Source organism: Columba livia, chromosome 11 (genome assembly GCF_036013475.1).
Source record: "Columba livia isolate bColLiv1 breed racing homer chromosome 11, bColLiv1.pat.W.v2, whole genome shotgun sequence".
Taxonomy (NCBI): domain Eukaryota; kingdom Metazoa; phylum Chordata; class Aves; order Columbiformes; family Columbidae; genus Columba; species Columba livia.
Window position 1 is genome coordinate 3844765 of NC_088612.1, and position 19227 is coordinate 3863991.

A 19227-nucleotide genomic window follows, 5' to 3' on the forward strand; every position below is an offset into this window, starting at 1 on the left:
GCGCGCGCACGGGGCGGCAGGGCGGGAGGCGCGCGCGGCCTCCCCGCTTCGTCTCCTCAGCCCCGGCCCACGGGCCCCTCACCCGGCTGCACTGCGGCCGTCCCGGCATGGAGGCGCCGAGGGCGGGCTGCGGCCCCCGCCCGAGGCACCGGCCCCTGGGCTGACTGTGCGGAGCCGAAGTGTTGGTGTTTGCGCGGCCTGAGCGTAACGCGGGAGGTCGTTGCTCCGCGGGACACCTGCGGAGAGCCGAGCCGGCTCCGTGTTGGTACAGAGCGAGAAACTGACCGGCGCCCCCGCCCGCTGGTCCATGTGAAGCATAGAGACACATGTGTTTTGTAAGTTTCTGGTATCCGAGGTGTGGGTGAGTGGTGCCTGAGGAACGTGACACCTCCACGTGGTTTCCCTGATGAGTAGCCTTCGTCACAGCTTCTGTAATTAACAAAACCAAACCTGTTTCTAAAGTTGCTTACCACATAAAATACTTCCCTCCTTTCACAGAATTAGCCAACCATGGTCCTCACAAGTGTGGAAAAGATGGTCGCCCTCCAGAAGAAAACTTCTGGAATCAGGAATATCTGTATATTAGCCCATGTGGATCATGGTAAGGCACGAGTTTGTGACTGACAGAAACCTCGTGAGAAAAACTTGTGTGCGTGTCTGGTGGAATGACGGTGAGATATTTTAAAAGCAGTCGGTTTTCACACGTTTAAACTGTCTCAGACCTAATTCTAAGAAGTAAATTTGCTATACGCATGTTTCTTTTGTCCTGATGCAGGTTTTCTCTTAAAACTTATGAGAATTTAGAATAGCTGAAACTGAACACTTTTGTGATGCTGAATGTTGGCATGAATTAAATATAAGCAGTTGTGTGGTGGGCTGTTGTATTGCTATGTTTACTTAATGGAAGAAGTTTGTTATGTAGGTGGAAATAATAAATGCTTACCTTGGCACACAAATATTTTGTCTAATTGCATGATATATTGACGTTCTGACATACTGTTTGTTATTTCAACTGCTTTTATTGGTCATGACAGGTAGGTTTGCATCCACCCTTCAAAAATAAGTTTGTGTGCAGCTAACAGGCGAAGTTGAATAATTAGATTTGTTTCTTTTTTAAAGCTACCTTGTACCTTCATGACATTTTAAAGCCTTTATTGAAGTTGATATCTCAGAACACTAGATGTCAGAATTTGTAATATTGTTGCATCTTTTTCTGATGTCTCTATTAATTTACAATAAGTAATTTATTTTTCTTTTCAGGTAAAACGACTTTGGCTGATTGTCTAATATCTAGCAATGGAATAATCTCAAGTCGCTTGGCAGGAAAGGTAGAGTTATACTGTCATTTTCAACAAAATTCTGGTGTGTATGTGCTGGGATTGTAATCAGTGGTGATGAAGGAAATTTTGTTGCTATTCTTGCTAAACCTCATGTCATAGTCATACTTTTTGACAGTTGTAAAGTAACTTACGGAGATAAATCTGCAGATTTATCATATCTTCTTTTGTTATTGCTCTCAGCTGAGGTATCTAGACAGTAGAGAAGATGAACAGATCCGAGGAATAACAATGAAATCTAGTGCAATTTCATTGCACTTTGTGAAAGGTAAGTTGTTGATTCTGGCAAGTATAAACTTTAATATATATATTTGTTGATTTTCTCTGTCTCTTTGCTGTTGAGATCTTTTTGTTTGCAACTTCTACTTTTGTGTTTCTCAGTGTTAGACCGTGATTCTGCAAAGACTAAGGTATGAATTCAGCTGTTCACCAAGATAATCCGAGTTCCGTCTCAGGGTTAGGAAAACCATCTTCAATTGTATCTCTGAGTGGAGGCAATTGCAATAGTTGCTTTTATCTTTTTATTTTAGATCTAAATCTTTATATTTTGATTGTAAGTCTGGAAATAACGTCACTGAAAGACAAGATCTTTCAAAAACCCAAAAAATTTTAAATTATTTTGTGCAGCCTTATCTTTACTTCTATGTCCAGGTGCCTGTTTTACTCTGCTATGAATTGTTCAGAGGGTTTTTTTATAGACTAGCTACGGTGTCATCTTTGTTATGACTCCATGTTCCTCACCAGACTTATCCTCAGCTAGGATAAACATGAAAAGCATAAAACCATGAAATACATTACTAACAGGCTTGTGCAGAAAGAAAGAATAACAGAAAAGCCACCATTAGTCTTCCTATTTCAGCTACAGCTGATTAGAAAGAGTAGTTGAAATCAATGATCTTCCAGCTAAGTATTGTAAACTGTCCCTAGTTTATTGTTGACTCTGAGATGACCTTGCTTTAAATGGTTTGAACCTTTTATGTCTGTTGTTTTTCTCTTTTATTGAAATTTAGACTCTAATACAACTTTTTAAACAGGAAAGTTGTTTGATCAGGTTTGGTTATGACTGATGATAAATGCAGTGAGCTCATCAAAAGTTGACTGGAGTCTCTGCTAAGCAGAATTTTTGGGAGAGTAGCGTAAAACTCCTGTATTGATATATTGAAGATATTTTGGTAATATGGAGTCAAAAGCATGTTTTAAATAAATCACAAGGTTGAAATGATGCATTTTATCAAGAACATAGGTTTTCTTTTTATGATGGTCTGTCATGATTTATCTTTAAAATGCAGACTGTAATGCAGTTGATTTGTGTTTTATCTAGTGATCTATTTGTAATGATACTACGAGTTTGTTCAGCATTAGAGTTTTTCTTTTAGTTTGGTTGGCTGGTGTGGTTTTGTTTTTAATTTTCCAAAGGTATTTGGACATAGAAAGAGGAAGATTTGCATTAAAAGTGAAATTAAAACAGATCAGGCACAAGCCACTGGGTGTTATGCTGCTGACACTCTCCTTGTCCAACTGGAGTTTTTCATAAGTGTAATGGTTACTGCAGATTTGATCCTTACAAATTAATAATAGTTTAAGCAGTATAACCAGGTGGCTGAAAGAACTGTTTTTGAAAACTGTTCTGAAATATTAATTTATTGTTTGATCCTAGGTGATCAGGAGTATCTGATTAATTTAATAGACTCCCCAGGGCACGTGGATTTTTCTTCAGAAGTATCTACTGCTGTCCGGCTCTGTGATGGTTGCATTATAGTGGTGGATGCTGTTGAAGGAGTCTGTCCACAGGTGAAATAAAGTATATTAAATAGAGAAAACAGGTAGAGAAGACAGGGTGAGCAAAGTCTTAAGCGTATTATGTAGAACTAAAAGATGAGCTGGTTTAAAAAGTTTTGTAAAACAATGAATGACAGTGTACTTGAGGTATGGAAGAGGGTATTTAGTTTCTTGTGCTGAAAAACGGCGCAGTGCTGGTGAGTGGGTGTAGTGATGTAGGATTGAAACAGTATGCAATTTTTCAGGCAGTGGAATATTTGTACAGAGAAGAAATAAATGTCCTCAGGGAAAAATTTAGTATCATTACATGTGCTTTTATAGTTTTGAAGGTGAAAAAATAGGCAAAATAACATTGAGATTGCTTTTTTCATGGCTTACTTTTTATAAAGAGGTGTTTTTATTGTTGTTTTTTTTTGTGTTTTTTTTTGCCATGAAATTCTGCCATTCTGCAGAATTCTATAATAACTATGTACTATGGCAGTCAAATTTCTTTTTTGAATGTGAACCTGTCCTGTATTATATGTTTAATTAAATTTTAGAATTACATTGTAATTTACTTTAGTGATATCAAGCTTTCTGTAATGGATTTTTTTAAACTCTTTCTTTCTGTATAGACTCAAGCAGTTCTACGGCAAGCGTGGCTAGAAAATATACGTCCAGTACTGGTGATTAATAAAATTGATCGCTTGATTGTGGAGCTCAAGCTCACCCCTCAGGAAGCATACTTGCACCTTAAGAATATCTTAGAACAGGTATTCATGCTACAGTGTCACGTCCACACAGCAGATTTTGTTGAGGTTTTTTTCTTCATGCTTTTCTTCATTCTTGAATTGACAGAGACTGTGATTTTCACTGCCTTACAGCTGGAATAAATTTAGAGCAGCAAAACCAGTTTTTTTGCACTTCGTGGGATTGAGCACAGTAATATCTAGTCTAATTTTTTAACATTGAGATACATTTTATTTCTAGTTGTCTTTGAGGTTCATGTGATAGAGAAAAGAGTATTAAATGCCTCCTGACAGGTTATCAGGAAGAGTCTTCATTTTTAGAAATAATAAGCTGAATGTTTTGTTCTTCCTGTTAAATTCCTTGAACTTATTTGGAGGTAGACAAATAATATCTTTATGCTGCTCATGATATTGATGGATTTATGCAGGGATAAAGTTAGTTAATCTTTTGAATTGTAAGTTAAGTTGTCTTCAAACATTTTTTTTTATCCTAGAGTTTACTTTTGAGCACTTATGTACCAGGTTTCCCTTTACGCTCCTTTGTCGTTTATTTGTTGGAAGTAACAACTTCCTATTTCATTATTCCTTGTTCTGAGAAACAAGGTGTATTACACATGATACTTTTTATCTGATTCAATCCTGATGTGTCTGACTTTGACTTGAAACATACATGATGTTTAAGTTGGAGTGTTAGTCTCATCAAACTCCTGCTGTCTTCAAATGGGTGGGATCAGATATGCAAGTTCTTTCTTTTAAATTGAAAAATTACGTATGGGCGTGCTATCTTGTTAAAAAAACCCTTTTTTAATATTCTGGAGGATGCGGGAATTGCATTTTAATTGCAAGGGTTGTGAAAGAGTGTAAGGATCATAGGGTGTTTTTACATATCCTTCTGTAGATCAATGCAGTCACTGGAACACTCTTTACCTCTAAAGTCTTAGAAGAAAGAGCTGAGAAAGAAACAGAAAGTGAAAGTGTTTCAGACACTGCGCCAGGAGATCAAATTTATGACTGGAGTGCTGGATTGGAAGATACTGATGATTCACATCTTTATTTTTCACCAGACCATGGAAACGTGGTGTTTGCCAGTGCAATTGATGGCTGGGGTTTTGGGTAAGTCTGGAATTTAGTTACTTGTGGGGTTTTTTGTTTGTTTTCGTTGATTACTGCAGTTAATCTTAAAGTATTTTCAGGTGCTTCATATTTTTAAAGATTTTTTTATATTTTTCCGTGATATACAACTGTATATAATCAGTTCTAATATATTATTAGCACTGGACAGCTGATGATACTACCAGTTTTGGCATCTCTGTGACGGGGACCCCTGTTTTGCTTACACAGCAGCTGAGCAAACTGTAGTACCCAGCCTAGCTTGGTAAACTTAGTATTTTATTGATCGCTCTCCTTTGATAGGCTGTAATAGACTAGGTCAAAACCTGCTGCTCTGCAGGAGCTTTCTCACGACTAGATGGGACCTTCCAGCTGCAGGGACAGTGACATTCCTAAGAAGCATAAGACAGGCAGCTGGCATCAGGGCAGCAGTTTCAGCTGTCCAGTTCAATCCAGTAAAATTCTGTGTCACAGCATTACTATGATCTGTTTTTTCTGTACCAGACTTTGACTTGACCTTGAAATTATGCCTTTTGTTCTCTAGTGTTTATGGTCATCTGTCTTAATTTAAGTTTTTTCTGTTCTTCATTCAGGTGCATTTCTTATCTCTTGTTACCTAATATCTTTATGTTTCAGCACCTGCTAAAGAACATTACAGAGGTGTTTAAGTAAATGTGAGAATTTGAGGACAGAACCATTTTAGAATTTTTTTTATTACTCTGTTAAGTTTGTGATCAGTTGTGTTTTTCAGTCCTTATCTTGGTAGCTAGTTTCAAAGGGTAGCAGGCTACTGTATAGATTACACAAGTTCTGGTTGCTTGCCACAAGGTGGAGACGTTGTCTTCGTCGTGAAAATACAATGCATGTCTTTAATATTGCAAAACCTTTAAAAAGAATCGGCTCCAGGATTTTTGTCAAAGTCAAGCTCTTAAATGAGGTTTCATGCATAGTGTATAGCCTGACATGAACATTTCTTATCACTGCAGAGGAAAGAGAAAATGAAATGGGTTATTTTAGTTTAATTGTCTGCCATGAATAATAATAATTTATAAAAAGAAAAATCATTGTCAGTGGTGTAAAGGAAATTGAAAACAAATCTTCAAACTCTGATATGCTGGAATATTCTTCAGTCTGAAAGAGATATTTTCACATTTCTGAAGGCTAAAGAGTGTTTGCTGATATCTTTGGTGATCTGTACATTAATACACATCTGAAGTCTTCCACTCCCATATGGTGCCAACAGTCAGTTTTCTGATCTATGGTGTCAGGGAAACAGTATTTTGATCTCTGTAGGCTTTAGCTTTTCTGACTTTAACTTTTCATTGAAATTCCATGGAAAAAATGGATTATGGTAGTAAACTGCTGTTACACAGAGTATTTGGGATGCAACTGTTACAAACTTGTTCAAGTTTGGAGTCAGAATATGAAGATTTTCTTTAGCAGATGTTGAAATGATTTAGAGCTATCTGCTATTTTTGTCCTGTAAGGAAAAAGATTGGGCAATTCGCAGCTTACTTTTGTTTGAATACTGAGAAAGCCTGTGGAAGGGAATGAATGAAAAAGACAAGCTTTTGGTTTGGGAAGTTCAAAGGTAGCCTAGATTTAGTATTAGTAGTCAAAGCATGTTGTCAGGGAACGCTAAACATTAAGCAAAATGTTTCTTAAAGAAAATGATTCAGTGGAGTACTTTTTTACAATAAGTAAAATTATAAGCTCCAAGGCAATTTAGAAGCTATTTCTTTAGCTCAGGCTACCTGCTATTTGCAAGTAAATTATCAACTATTAAGATTTTGTAGGTTACAGAACTACATTCTGATATGAACCTGTGGTCATAAACACCTATGATCAACTTTGTAAATGAGAAAGCAAGCATGTTACTCTTAAATGGTAGGTCAAGATAATTGTTATTTTTGTAAAAGTGAAAATTCAGATAATTATCTTCCTTTCATGAGGCTGCAGTCTAAATATTGATTGTAATTTAACTTTGAATGGAGGGAAAAAATGGGCCACATGTGACCTGTCCTTATTTTTGTGATTGATATATTGGTATACTAGAGAGGATTGATAGGCTTTTGGTTTATTCTTTGCCTATATTATATGGATAAAAAAGGAACTTAAAAAACAATGGTTTGTATTGAATGTAAGACTAAAAACTGTTTGCTAAGATTCTCCAAATTTTAATGCCTTTCTGCTTTATATATTGAAACTTTTTAAAGATTATATTAATTGAACTGTCCATGTACAATATTTTATCTCAGCCAAACCTTTTATGCGTATAACTTAGGCAAGGGGTGTTAATATTCTGCTGCTAGGGCTGGATCAGACTGCACATTATACTGGAGACCAATGTGTGTCAATCTGTTCTCTGTCCCACAAAATGTGCTTACAGTTCAGACAAATAACAGGGTTCCTATCTGCTAGGTTTTTTATTTGTACCTGTCCTATTTTTCCATTTTCCCCTCACATCTTAAAAATGGGTTAATGTATTTGTTGAAGCTGTACACAGATTGTTGTTTTTCTGATACTACTTTGTTTCTTATGATGAACTGGTGGGCCATGACTCTGATGAATTGTATAATGGGGAGGAAAAGGAACATTTTCCTTAATTAGTTTCAAGAGATGATGTCTGGACTGCCAGCAGTGCAATCTGGTGAAATATCGCAGAATCGTAGAATTGACTGGGTTGGAAAAGACCTCAGAGATCATCCAGTCCAACCCTTGGTCCATTCAGTCCATTGACTAGATCATGGCACTAAGTGCCATGTCCAATCTCAGTTTAAAAACCTCCAGGGCCGGTGAGTCCAGCACCTCCCTGGGCAGCCATTCCAATGCCTGACCACTCTCTCTGCAAAGAATTGCTTTCTAATATCCAGCCTAAACTTCCCCTGGTAGAGTTTAAGCCCATATGGATCAGTGAGGGATTTCCTTAGTCAGGGCAAGCCTTGACTGCTGTTACATGGTTGTGGGTTCTGTTCCTAAAGGCACTACAACTTGTCATGGCAGAAAAAATTGAGCCATTAGGCAGTGCCAGCCTCATCTAGTGCAATTAGTACATATGCTTTTCTCATAATGATCAAGTGTTGAAAGAATGCCTTAAATAAATATCCAGGAGCTGGATTTCAAAGAAAAGATTATCAAATATCATTGTTCTGTAAATAGGTTTGTTATGATTGTAAATGTGTATTTTTGTTTCTGTGTGCACAAGGATAAATACGTGGAAATCTTTTTCTATTACTGCTCACTGAACATTCTCAGCAAGTAAACCATTTAGTGTTCAGGACACTTCCTGTAGGTTGCGAGCAGCCTGCTTTTATTATCTCATGGGGACCACTGAACAACGCAATTGGCTTTATAACACAATTTTGGCATGATGGGTTTTATATTATTTTCTGCATTTTACTCTTTATTAAAGCAATGATTCAAACAACGGGAAGTGCCCTAAGTAGTTAATTTAAAAAATAATTACCAGCATCTGATGGTTCAAGTGTGGCTCAAAAGAATACTTGATTTTTAACTTGTACCATTCTGGTCACAAACCATAGTTAAATGTGTTGTGGGGTGTCTTTCACAGAATAAATCTGAGAGTCATCACATAAACATTTAGAAATTTTGTATTATGCTTTTGTTTTTTTTACTATGGAGATAATACAAAAATATTTATTTCTAATAAATAAGTTCGGCCTTGAAGCTCCCTTGAAACAAAACAAAAACATAGAAATACTGCTGACATTTTTTAGCTGTTATACCTATATATTTTTGCAGTTGTAAATGTTAAACAAGACAACCTAAAGTGAAGGCAATTGGAAAAATGGGAGTAAAACAAGGATAAGCTGTCATTTGCTTAGGCTGATAAGAACATGTAAACAACATTACACTTTTATCAAGATGCATTTTGTTTCCTTTCAGCATTGAGCATTTTGCCAAACTGTACAGCCAAAAGATTGGAATCAAGCCTGCAGTACTTCTGAAGACTTTATGGGGAGATTATTACTTAAATACAAAAGCAAAGAAGATAATGAAAGGCGATCAGGTAGGGAGGTTGTCAGAAACAATACCTGATTTTTAAAAATTCTCTTTTGGATCTTTTTATTCTATTCCCTGGTCGTTGTGGGGGATTTTAACTTCTGATGTTTGCTGGAAGGACTACTCAGCCAGCCAGCCACAGTCTAGGAGGTTCCTCCAGTGCCATGACGTTAACTTTCTGATGCAAAGGGTGGAGGAGCCGACTAGAAGAGGTGCACTGCTGGACCTCATCCTCACCAACAAGGAGAGTCTGGTTGAAGCAGTAAATGTTGAGGGCTGCCTTGGTTGCAGCAACCATGAGATGGTGGAGTTGAGGATCTCCTGTGGCAGGAACAGAATAGCAAGCAGAATTGCAACCCTGGACTTCAGCTGGGCAAACTTTTCAAACAATTGCTAGGGGAAATCCCATGGGCAAGGCTGCTTGAAGGTAAAGGGGCCCAAGATAGTTGGTTAGTGTTCAGGGACTGCTTCTACCAGGCTCAAGATCATAGCATCCCGACACGTAGGAAGTCAAGGAAGGGAGCCAGCAGACCTGCATGGTTAAACAGGGAACTGCTGGGTAAGCTCAAGTGGAAGAGGAGAGTTTATAGATCATGGAAGGAGGGGCTGGGCACTTGGGGAGAATATAAGGCTGTTGTCAGAGGGTGTAGGGAGGCAACTAGGAAAGCTAAGGCTTCCTTAGAATTAAACCTGGCGAGTGGGGTTAAATATATGAAGGGTAAGTGTCAGGAGGATGGAGCCAGGCTCTTCTCGGTGACAACCAATGGTAGGACAAGGGGTAATGGGTTCAAACTGGAACACAAGAGGTTCCACTTAAATTTGAGAAGAAACTTCTCAGTGAAGGTAACAGAACACTGGACCAGGCTGCCCAGGGAGGTTGTGGAGTCTCCTACTCTGCAGACATTTAAACCTGCCTGGACACCTTCCTGTGTAACCTCATCTGGGTGTTCCTGCTCTGGCGGGGAGATTGGACTGGATGAGCTTTTGAGGTCCCTTCCAATCCCTGACATTCTGTGATTCTGTGAAATTGACCTCAGTACCTTTTCACTCATCAGTGGAAGTATAAAGTCACTCAGATAGCCTTGCGCCAGCCCTTGGAGAGAGAACATTCCAAAATTGACCGTTCAAAAGCTACAGGGAGGAATCTAATTTAACAGTTGCTCTTAAACGTCTCTGTTCACAAAAGAAGGGACATTCCAGCTCAAGGATTCAGCATAGAGCACAACACACAAGATGAATGGAAGACTAACAATGTAGAAACCAGAGTAGTGAGTGCATCTCTGTCTTATTTAAAGAGTCCTTCAGCAGATCATGATTTAGGATATTGATGTTTAGCTTAGGATTTAGAAAATAATTTTTGCCTTAGTGAGATCCCATTGAATGCTATACCAAAACCCCGGCCAGAAAACTACACTTTTCTTGCATTAAGCATTTCCACCACTAAAAGTTAAGAGAGGAGAAGGGAGTTGCCCTATTTTCAATTAACACTGATTTTTTTTTTGCATTTTCTTAAGTGAGGAGTAATAGTTGTAAAAAGGGTGATAACAAGCTCAAGGTAGACATGTTCTATATTTATTAGGCTCTTTTTCTGTAATTGAAACCCTGTTCTTTACTTTTAAATTTTGTGTTTGTTTTGTTCCTTCTATCATTCTCATAAGACAGACTGTTGAAGTAGCGATCTTGTGTAGAAACACGTGACTGTGTTGATTTTCCTTGTGAGAATGGTCAGTTAAAAGTGCAATCTTCAGCCTATTGTAAAAGTGAGGAGTTGCTGGTAATTAGCTGTATGTTTATGTTCTACCAGTCAAAAGGAAAGAAGCCTTTGTTCGTGCAGTTGGTGCTGGACAACATATGGAGTCTGTATGAAGCTGTTATGAAAAGGTGAGAAGATCTAGACAGTTTTCATGGCATCTCTTTCTATGTGCTATGGTGTTTTTTGAAATACTCAAGAAATGTTGTAGGTGCTTGTTATGTATTGCTACTGTGTTTTTTTATCTATTCATTATTTTCCTTACAGAGACAAAGAAAAAATTGAAAAGATAGTCACCTCTTTGGGATTGAAAATCGGTGCACGGGAATCACGGCATGCAGACCCAAAAGTTCATCTTAATGCCATTTGTAGCCAGTGGCTACCAATATCTGATGCAGTCCTCTGTATCCTTAAGAAAGATAGAACATTTTGTTCTATTGGCAGCTCTTAGACTTCAGAGAGTACTCACATATTTCAACGTGTGATTTGGTGTGATTTGTTCTCTTTTTTTCACATCTGTGTCTATGCTAGCTGGACCTATTTTCTCACTTGTAATTTTAAGTTCCATATCTACAATTAGTCTTACATTTCTACAGACTTTGTGCTTTTCCACATGTCCTTTTTTTAAGGGAAATAAGTTATGAAACTAGCCCCAGTTTAACAAAACATTTTTATTATGTAGTTTTCTATACAAATTTTAGTGTTTTTCCTGAAGGATGACCCAATCTTTTATAAAATAGCATCTTTGCTCTTATGTCCACGAGCTTCTGGAAGTATCTGGTGTTATGTTTTAGGCATATGCATTCTTAATCCAATATTAGCCTTTGCTGTTTGTCTGCTGTGTAGGCAAACTTTCCATCGTTCATAACATAATACACATATTATTGTAGGTATGCACACATTATTAATGTATAAATACTAATTAGTTCTAAAATATTGCCCTATTGTGTTATTCTTAGTTTCCCAGTTGCACACAGGGTGAGCCACCCCATTTAACTCTCTATTCTGCCCCTGGACACATGCCATAAATTGTTGCTGACTTGGCAAGGAGCTGTAGACACTAACAGACAGTTATAGACAGGATTTTAGCTATCTGTTGTTGCTGGCAGTTTGTGCACGAGGTTGCTTTAAAGAAACAAACACTGAAAGCATTTGTCTTCCGTTTATTTGCTTTCAGTAAGGAAACATAAATATATATCCTTAACAATGTGTTTTAGCCATGGTGTGTAATAAACTTCCAAGTCCTCTTGACATCACTGCAGAGAGAGTGGAAAAGCTGATGTGTGTTGGAGCAAGAACGTTTGATTCTTTGCCACCAGAAACTCAGGAACTGAAAAGTGGTGAGTAGGTGTTCTCCCATTAACATGTAGATTGTTTCTGTCTTGGTGGTTTTGTTTCTTTGTATCATAAGATGTGTAGTAATCTCTACCTAGATATATCATTATTTTACTTGTAGTGTCTTCGTTGGTGTTTGTCAGTGACATAATATTATGTCTTATTTTTATGGCCATGAAGAGTTCTATTTTTACAATTTTGCTCATTTTATTCTGTTGTGAAACAGACTTGAAGATAATGGGAGTATTATCAAATGATAAGGCTAGAGTAATTTTCTACTTCTTAATTTGTCTTTAGCATATTATCCATTGAAATAGCAAGTGAACAGTAATTCCTATAAAATTAATGGAGAGCCGTAGTCTCGTCCTTACCATTGGGGAAAAAAATGTGCAAATAACTTCCTTTTATGTTTGTTCAGCTTTTATGAAATGCAGTAGTGAAGGAACAGCCCCAGTTATTGTCTTTGTTTCCAAAATGTTTGCTGTTGATGCAAAGGCATTACCACACAATAAACCAAGGTAAGAAAATGTAACATTTAACTTTCTGATTTTCATTAGATACATTTAGGAAAAGAGTTATGTTGCAAGTGCGGATAAATTGTTTTAGACCCGAGAAGATAATTCACTAATTCTTGAGATGCAATAAAATCCTTCAGCAGGTAGGGATTTTCTGGGTGAATTAATGAGAACATTTGTTTAATCATAGTAGTTTTAGAACATTAAAAAAAAAAACCAAAAACTCCCTACCAAACAAAATCCCCAAAACCCCACATTTCACAGAATCACAGAATGTTAGGGATTGGAAGGGACCTCAAAAACTCATCCAATGCAATCTCCCCGCTGGAGCAGGAACACCCAGATGAGGTTACACAGGAAGGTGTCCAGGCGGGTTGGAATGTCTGCAGAGAAGGAGACTCCACAACCCCCCTGGGCAGCCTGGGCCAGGCTCTGCCACCCTCACCAGGAAGAAGTTTCTTCTCAAATCTAAGTGGAACCTTTTCTGTTCCAGTTTGAACCCATTACCCCTTGTCCTACCATTGGTTGTCACCGAGAAGAGCCTGGCTCCATCCTCCTGACACTCACCCTTTAGATATCTGTAAACATTAATGAGGTCACTCCTCAGTCACCTCTTCTACAAGCTCAAGAGCCCCAGCTCCCTCAGCCTTTCCTCATAAGGGAGATGCTCCACTCCCTCCAGCATCTTTGATGCCCACATTTGTTGGAGAAGAGTACTTTTGTCCATATACATCATCTTAATGCAGACATTGCATGCTGGTACAGGATGTTTGGTTGAAAATGTGATTGAGTTGTAATGCTTTCTCAGTTCTTAAGTAAGATTGTCTTGGTATGATTATAACAGCTTGTGTTTATACCAAACAACACTTGCCGTCGTATCTGACATACTAGCAAAGTCATCATCCCGTCCATTGCAAGTGCAAAATAAAATGGGTTAATTAAAGTAGTCTAAGCCTTGACTAACTTGTTGCAGTGAACTGAAAGGCATGAATGCATTTCAAAAGATTTTATTCTCGGGCGTTTTGAAGATTTTTTTTGTTACAGCTTTTTATTGTTATTTTCTTTGAGAGGTAAATCCTTCTTGATTTCATTTCCCTGACGTCCTTAAGTGGACTGCTTTTAGCTGAAACCATCTGCTTTTTTACAGAAGAAAGGTACTTTTCTGATAGGTTTATAATAATGCAGTTCCTCTTACCTTTCATCCCTCTAAGCCTCTGGAGCATTTTCAGTAGTCAACTTATGTATTAACTGGTCATTCCATGTTTTTCTGGGGTTGTCACTGTTCAGTGTAGTAATATAGAAACTATTAGTCTATCTACTATAATAAATTAGACTGCTTTTGACTGTTAAATCTTTGTTCAAAAGTGGTACTATTGCTGTAGTAATATTTGAAAGCTTTACTACTATATTAGGTTTTTCACACACTGCCTAGAATTACTTCATTTTTTTTCTTACCACACTTATCTATGAATCTTCCACCAAGAATCTTTCTTGCAATAAGTTTGAATTCAGGCAAAAGGTGTATTGCACTTACGGCTAGACCAGACACTAGATGGTGCAGTTTTACTTTGAGTCGTGTCCTTAGATGTATCTGGAACAAGGGGTTTTGCTCAGGTGCTGGTGTAGGACAGCAGTGCTGTTCCTGCTTTGTCTGCTTTCTTGTATAGCTACTCTAGTTATCAGAGAAGACTACACCGAGGCCATCGCTTTCTGGCTGTTCTGTCACTGATAATGATGTGTTCTTTTGTTTGTTGAGAGGATCGAGATGCTTGGACGTGATGAGGATAGTGGCAAAACTGGCTTTTACGTATAGCAGACACAGAAAGTATAGCATTTGTTTACCACACAGTTGAGGTTAAGATGAATTAGAAATAGTGACTTACCCATCTCTGTCAGCTCTATTACTTGTGCCTGGTTCATGTGTATGGTGTCTGGATGCTGTAGCCTCTCTCTGGAGGTAGGGAATATCTCTCTTTCTGCTCCAGGATTTTAATTTACTGGTTTTTGTGTGACTGCATGGTGCCATTATTTTTTTCTGTCAATATTATGAGGCTGTAGATCCTTTCTTGCAGAGTGAAAAAAGGGAAATGGAGAGGATCTTTCTTCTGGTTTGGGCAGCATTTGTTCAAAACAGTTTTCCCTTCTGATTGGTTTTGCCATCTGGGGAAATTGAATAAATCAAGGTATAATTTCAGACTGATTTTGTTGAAGATTCAGTGCCTTTTGTGCATTAATCTAGTTCTGTGTTCTGCTTGAGTATGTTACAATTCTATATAAGGATTTATTTGACAACATTATCTTTTTGTGTTTTTTAATGATACTACCGGGAGTGACTAATTTTATAGAAATTGATGCTGACAGAAACCAGCATGGAAGTCTAGGTTGTACCTACTAGCTAAAGTCCCACCTACACTCAATCTGCTTCTTATCGAATTGAGAATGTAATTACATATGCTTGTATGTATTGCAACTTATGTGAGTGCATTCAGAATTTTAAGGTACATTTAACATTTGTGATTAGGGTTATTTAACATCTAAATATATTGATACTTTAAAAAATACCATGTAAAGGGAAAAAAACAAACAAACTTTTTTCTTTCACTCTCAGGATTATTTACACAAATGAAAAGTGGTTTTGGGCAATAAAATGTGTTGGAATGCATATGTATGTCTCATGTGTATGCTATGCCATCATATATAGACTGCATTTATGACACCCATGGCTGTCTCATCTGTACTTTCCCTATCAATCTCTCCCCTCTGGGAATTTTTCAGACATTCCAAACCCTTAAATAGCTTTGAACAGCTGCCTTCAGGGAAAAAAAAAATCATCATAAAAAAGTTTTCTTCTCTACCATCTGTTTTGCATTTTGTATTGTTAAGCCTCACTCTCTATTGCAATAAAACTAAACAAACCAAACAGAATTACCACACTATCCCAAATTTCAGAGATACATGTTCATAGTTCTGTCACAATGATTGTTTAAGAGATGATTTTTTTTAACAGAAGAAGAAAAAGAATTGCTGAGAGGTTTATGGTGGCAGGTTTGTCTGTCTTTTGCCTATTCAGTGACATGTGATGTGTCTGTCCCAGGTTCTGAGTTCTGGAAATCTGTGCTTCAAATTCTGCCATTTTATCCTGGAGGACTCTCTTAAATAATTTTTAGAGATATTTTTAATTTATGTATAGTTTTATTACTCTTTTGAGTTAAATGTCTGGATTAAAAGCAAGTATGATAACTGTGTTCAAAGTGATTTCCTCAAGTTCTAAGAATAATTTTGTTAAAATGAAGCGTCTCATTAAGCAGTTTCTAAATCAAGTCTCTTGCAGAATCTTAATTATTGTGATTTGATTTATTAAAAAATGACATTTCCAAATACTAATGTTTTAAAATATAATGTAGGCCTTTAACTCAAGAAGAAATAGCTCATCGTCGTGAACTTGCGAAACGAAGGCATGCAGAAAAGTTGGCAGCAAATCAAGGAAAAGAGATGTCAGAAAAGCCACCAGGTGAAAATTCATCTGAAGTAACTACAAACAGTGGTGATACGAAAGGTATGTCATGCTCTGCTATCTGTTTTTCTCATAGAACTTTTAATAGAGGTTTCTAGGTCTTGTCGAGGGTCTGTGTACCATACAAAGAATCATCTACATGCCAGTCCAGACAGTTCCATAGATGGAAAAAACCAAACAAAAATCAAACCCAAACAAAACCCAGAAAACAAACAACAAAAAAACAACCCAAACCAACTAACCAACCAACCAAATCAATAACAACAACAAAATGACCAAAAAAACCCCACAACCAAAACCCCCTCCTAAACAGCCTAATAATAAATTGCTAGAAGAGCAATGTATAAGCAACAGGACTGGATTATGAGTTATAACCTTTCAGTCTTTTAGTGCATTGCAAGGTGTGATAGGATAATATGTAATTGACTATTTTTTTCCTTCAGGTGATAAGGCAAAAACTGCTTTTATACTTCATATATTTTTCTGACTTTGATTAGGTGAAGAGCAGCAGCTCACTGGTCAAGTAGAGAACGCGACCTCAAAGGCGGTGAAACAGGAGGCAGACAACAAAGAGTCTTTCATTGCTTTTGCAAGAGTGTTCAGTGGGGTGGTGCAAAGAGGGCAAAAGATCTTTGTTTTAGGACCAAAATATGATCCTGCTGAGTCTTTGCAAAAGGTAAGAGGTGACAGTGAAATGTTACCATAACTTGGGACTCTGTTGTAACATGGATGACTTAACTTTATACATGCTGCTCACTCCGAAAATTTTTTAAAAAAAAGAAGTTCAAGTCAAAAATTTCAAAAAGTATCAAAGTAATTTAGGTAATTGTGGTAATGGCTGCTTGTATCTGTAAACTCATTATAAACCTTAGCATTTCCAGTGTTGCTTTAGTGAACAATGAATCCAGTATGTGCACACTTTGACTCAAAGAAAACTTGTAAAACGAAAAAACAAAGCTTTGGGAAAAAAAATGGTGTTAAATGATTTGAGATTGTGATCATAGACGTTCATTACTTATTAATTTACTTTAAAACATTTGTTTTATCAGTGACAATGAAAAGTAGGAGTAGTATGCATTTAAAAATTACCAAAGAAAGCATTATTTTTAAGTTTTCTTGGTAACATTTACGCATTGGCCACAAGACTGGGTGTTTGGAAGGGGAAAAATATTTTCAACTGTATGTTGGTTTTTAATATTTTTACTTCTGAAATGAAAATATTGGAGAATGTTTTTCTTAGCTTTGGAATGCAAATAGGTTTTGAGGAAGAAGTTTGTATTGGTAAGAAATGATAAATGTGTAACACTGGTTGTTTGTGTAGCTGTCATCCCAGTGTTCTGCTACAGATGATCTGCCATCAGTACCTCACATGACTTGCTGTACATTGGAGAATCTCTACTTGCTTATGGGAAGAGAACTTGAAGATCTTGAAGAAGTACCTGCAGGAAATGTTCTAGGTGAGTTGTAACTAATAGTTAATTTCCTAGGGCTTGAATCCTTATATCATCCAAAATACGCTTAAATTGTTTTGATGTGCTTTAATAAGAAGAAAACTTAACTAAATCTATTAAGGTTTTTAGGTATGTTATCTGTGCAAAAAATGAAGTCACTCTAATTAAATGGTTCTGTGAACTTTGAATTGTGAGGAGGGAAAAGATGCATGAATAGGAGAAAACTAGGGATTACACTGTCCTAATTCACTGTTAACCTCAGGTTGGAGTATAGCCAGGTAAGTATTGCTGCCAGGAATTGCCAAAGACAGCAGTAAGGTCTTATATTTTATAAATTGCAAGGATTATTTATGTTATTTTCCCAACAGTGGAAATTCACAGAATGTCAGGGATTGGAAGGGACCTCGAAAGCTCATCCAGTCCAACCCCCCTGCTGGAGCAGGAACACCCAGATGAGGTTACACAGGAAGGTGTCCAGGTGGGTTTTGAATGTCTCCAGAGTAGGAGACTCCACAACCTCCCTGGGCAGCCTGTTCCAGTGTTCTGTCACCCTTACTGAGAAGAAGTTTCTTCTCCAATCTAAGTGGAACCTCTTGTGTTCCAGTTTGAACCCATTACCCCTTGTCCTATCATTGGTTGTCACTGAGAAGAGCCTGGCTCCATCCTCCTGACACTCACCCTTTATATATCTGTAAACATTAATGAGGTCACCCCTTGGTCTCCTCTTCCCCAGACGAAACAGACCCAGCTCCCTCAGCCTTTCCTCATAAGGGAGATGCTCCACTTTGTTGCCCTGCGCTGGACTCTCTCCAGCAGTTCCCTGTCCTGCTGGAACTGAGGGGCCACAACTGGACACAATATTCCAGGTGTGGTCTCCCCAGGGCAGAGCAGAGGGGCAGGAGAACCTCTCTGACCTACTGACCACCCCCTTCTAACCCACCCCAGGATGCCATTGGCCTTCCTGGCCACAAGGGCCCAGTGCTGGCTCATGGTCACCCTGCTGTCCCCCAGGACCCCCAGGTCCCTTTCCCCTACACTGCTCTCTGATAGGTCATTCCCCAACTTATACTGGAACCTGGGGTTGTTCCTACCCAGATGCAAGACTCTACACTTGCCCTTGTTATATTTAATCACATTTTTCCCCGCCCAACTCTCCAGCCTGTCCAGGTCTCTGATGGCAGCACAGCTTCCAGTGTCAGCCACTCCTCCCAGCTTGGTGTCATCAGCAAACTTGCTCATAGTGCACTCTATTCCCTCGTCCAAATCATTGATGAATATATTGAATATTATAGGCCCCAGTACCGACCCCTGAGGCACTGCACTAGATCCAGGCCCCAACTGGACTCTGCCCCATTGACCACAACTCTCTGGCTTCTTCCCTTCAGCCAGTTCACAGTCACCTCACTACCCGGTCATCCAGACCGCACTCCCTCAGTTCAGCTGTGAGGATGCTGTGGGACACTGTGTCAAATGCCTTACTCATGTCAAGGTAGACTCATGCGCACAGACACACAATTTCAGAGTAACACATATCTTAAAACTGACATGTGTACTGCTTTTCATCCAGAAGTACCACAACAGTAGTCTTACGTTTGCTAGCATACAAAAACTAGATTTTTTCTTAGAGTTGCCTGTGTGACTATTTAAGTGTTTTTTGTTTTTATTGAATACCATTAAAAGCAAAG

At 38.1% G+C, this 19227-nt stretch overlaps 1 protein-coding gene across 2 annotated transcripts in view; it reads left to right on the forward strand.

The window, feature by feature from the left end:
* EFL1 (elongation factor like GTPase 1) overlaps positions 1–19227 on the forward strand; it is a 58413-nt gene that overhangs the window by 161 nt on the left and 39025 nt on the right. For both annotated transcript variants that reach the window (XM_065075922.1, XM_065075923.1), the window contains exons 2-15: positions 499–601; positions 1261–1328; positions 1521–1605; positions 2995–3128; positions 3731–3868; positions 4743–4957; positions 8861–8984; positions 10782–10858; positions 10995–11131; positions 11945–12067; positions 12481–12580; positions 15982–16133; positions 16589–16767; positions 17413–17548. In XM_065075922.1, coding sequence (XP_064931994.1) covers positions 511–601; positions 1261–1328; positions 1521–1605; positions 2995–3128; positions 3731–3868; positions 4743–4957; positions 8861–8984; positions 10782–10858; positions 10995–11131; positions 11945–12067; positions 12481–12580; positions 15982–16133; positions 16589–16767; positions 17413–17548 — 1759 coding nt within the window. In that variant the 5' untranslated portion in view covers positions 499–510. The remainder of the gene's footprint in view (positions 1–498; positions 602–1260; positions 1329–1520; positions 1606–2994; positions 3129–3730; positions 3869–4742; positions 4958–8860; positions 8985–10781; positions 10859–10994; positions 11132–11944; positions 12068–12480; positions 12581–15981; positions 16134–16588; positions 16768–17412; positions 17549–19227) is intronic.